This window comes from Cynocephalus volans, chromosome 8, assembly GCF_027409185.1.
Source record: "Cynocephalus volans isolate mCynVol1 chromosome 8, mCynVol1.pri, whole genome shotgun sequence".
Classification (NCBI taxonomy): Eukaryota; Metazoa; Chordata; class Mammalia; order Dermoptera; family Cynocephalidae; genus Cynocephalus; species Cynocephalus volans.
In genome coordinates, this window is record NC_084467.1 from 110,563,896 (window position 1) to 110,566,224 (window position 2,329).

General features: G+C 49.8%; 1 protein-coding gene across 1 annotated transcript; it reads left to right on the forward strand.

Moving 5' to 3' along the window:
- Nucleotides 1–1,450: 1,450 nt before the first annotated feature.
- Nucleotides 1,451–1,738, forward strand: LOC134383002 (late cornified envelope protein 3D-like). The gene has a single exon (XM_063103659.1). The coding sequence runs from the start codon at nucleotides 1,451–1,453 to the stop codon at nucleotides 1,736–1,738; it is 288 nt and encodes a 95-aa protein (XP_062959729.1).
- The last annotated feature ends 591 nt before the right edge of the window (nucleotides 1,739–2,329 follow it).

Sequence of the window (2,329 nt, forward strand, 5' to 3'; positions counted from 1 at the left end):
AGTTTACACTAAGCTTAGCCATTATGAGGTTTATGCCATGGAATGAGGCACACATTCCACCTCCACCATCATCAACCTCACAATCATCAACCATTTTAACAAAATGGTTCATTATAATGACTCCTTTGCACAATTCTTCTGTAACTCTTCCAAACACATGAACAACTTTCTTCTATCAACTCTACAGTCTTAGAATCAATAGTATACATCCCATAGTCAGGTAAATGGGAGCACATATTCTCCTCCTCCTCCTTCTTCTTAATAATATCAGTTGTGAATCTTATCACCTCTAGAGCTGTAAGTCCCTTCTCCACTCTCACTCTTCCACTTGTCTCCATCCTGCAATATGGGTAGGGACCATGAGAGCCCCTTAGGAGCCTTTCTGTCTTAGACAGGAACTGGTTCCAAACCTCCATCCCTTAACCCACACATCATATTCCCACAGGCCAATGGCCTTGTCCAGCTGTTACTCCCAGAGGACACCTGAGGTTTCCTTTGGGACCTGCAGTGCAATGGAGGACTGACTTACAAAGTCTGGGATGTTAGGTTTGAGGTGTTTGCAAACACTTCCGTGATAGCGCTCATCTCATCAGATAAAATATATTTCCTTTTATGAGTAGTGGTCCATTTAGGCTGCAAGGTACTCAAGGGAATAAATGTGTCATATACATCTCCATATCACAACTGTTGTGTGAAGTAAAAGGGACAAAGCCTGTGTCAAGGCATGAAAGAGAACAAATGAGCAAAGGCAGGAAGCAGGTCCCCAGGGCAGGCCAGAGTGGGAAGTAATATGGTAGTCACAAGGACATCCTGGTTCCACCTTGTTAGACCTTTAGGTATGTGCCCAGGAAGACACTGGAGGCAAATGTCTCCAGCTGTCACCTCCCCAGTTGTGAACGCAGCAGCATGCTCAGTCTGTGCATCACTAACCCTGCACAGGATAAAAGCCTCATCCACAGCCTCCTCAGGCACAGCCTTCTCCTCTTCTCCTGTTTCCTCTGCATCTGGTGAGTGTCCAGCAGGGGAAAGATCCTTATCTGGGAGTGTTTGAAGAAGACAGACCCAAACTGAAATGGATCCATCAGGAAGAGGTCCACAGTGGGCAGCAGTGTGGGAGAGGAGGGTGCAGAAGATGCCTCTGTGGCACATGTCAGGGAGCCGTGAACCCCCACAGCCAGAGGACCTCAGGATTCCTGCCCATTCTTGATTAGAGCATGTTGTCAGGGATGCACATGGATCCATCTGGCATCCTTGGGGGTGCTTTATCCAAATGCATGTATCCTCTCTATGTTCTCATTTCTTTCTCACAGATCTTGGCTTAGAAAGCAGTTTGGTCATGGGGAGTGGGAGGTGCAAGTGTGTGACAAACTCACAAGTGAGGAAACATTGGCCTGAAGCTTCTGTGCTCAAAAATTTCTATTGTTTTGTTCAAGGTCAAATTCCTGCCGAGATGTCCTGCCAGCAGAACCAGCAGCAGTGCCAGCCCCCGCCCAAGTGCCCCTCACCCAAATGCCCCCCAAAGAGCCCAGCACAGTGCCTGCCTCTAGCCTCCTCCAGCTGTGCTCCAAGCTCGGGGGGCTGCAGTGGCCCCAGCTCTGAGGGCGGCTGCTTCCTGAGCCACCACAGGTGCCGCAGGTCCCACCGCTGCCGGCGCCAGAGCTCCGACTCTTGTGACAGTGGCAGCGGTCAGCAGTCTGGGGGCTCCGGCTGTGGCCACAGCTCTGGGGGCTGCTGCTGACCTGGATCCTGATGCTGAGACAAGCGATTTTAGAGGAGAGAAGAATCTAAAGGGCCAAGGAAAAACCCCAACTTGATGCATCTTTTCTTAGGCATCTGCATCTCTCTTTCTTGGACTGAGCAGCTGAAATGTTCATGGGGGAGGGTTGTCCTCTCCCAGAAGCCTGTGCCCACGTAGTTTTCAAGAGTCCAAAGCCTTTCCCTTTTCCTTATAATGTTATCACCTGTGTCCGATCGTATAGAAAATTAAAGCTTCTTCTCAACTCCACCTATATCTCACTTGTCCTTTAACTCTGCCCCACCGAAGGCTGCCTTGTGGGTCCTGCCGCCCTCATTTCTGAAGGTCCAGCATGCCCAGAACCAGGAATAATCCAGGCTTGTGGCTGGAAAATTAATGGGTCAGATTCTTCTTTATGCAGAGGGGCCCTGTGGGAGCTTTGAGGGTGGAACGTTGGGAGGAAGCAAGGTGCTGAGAGAGGTTGCTGAACATACCCCTGGGAAAAAGCCTGACTTTTCTTGAGTAATATGGTGGGAAGGAGGGATGATGTGACGATGGAGTCCCCGTCTCTGCTAAGGGTGGCATAGAGGATGA

What these genes read in the sequence shown, in the direction of transcription:
- LOC134383002 (XM_063103659.1), top strand. Translation starts at nt 1,451, where the DNA reads ATGTCCTGCCAGCAGAACCAGCAGCAGTGCCAGCCCCCGCCCAAGTGC.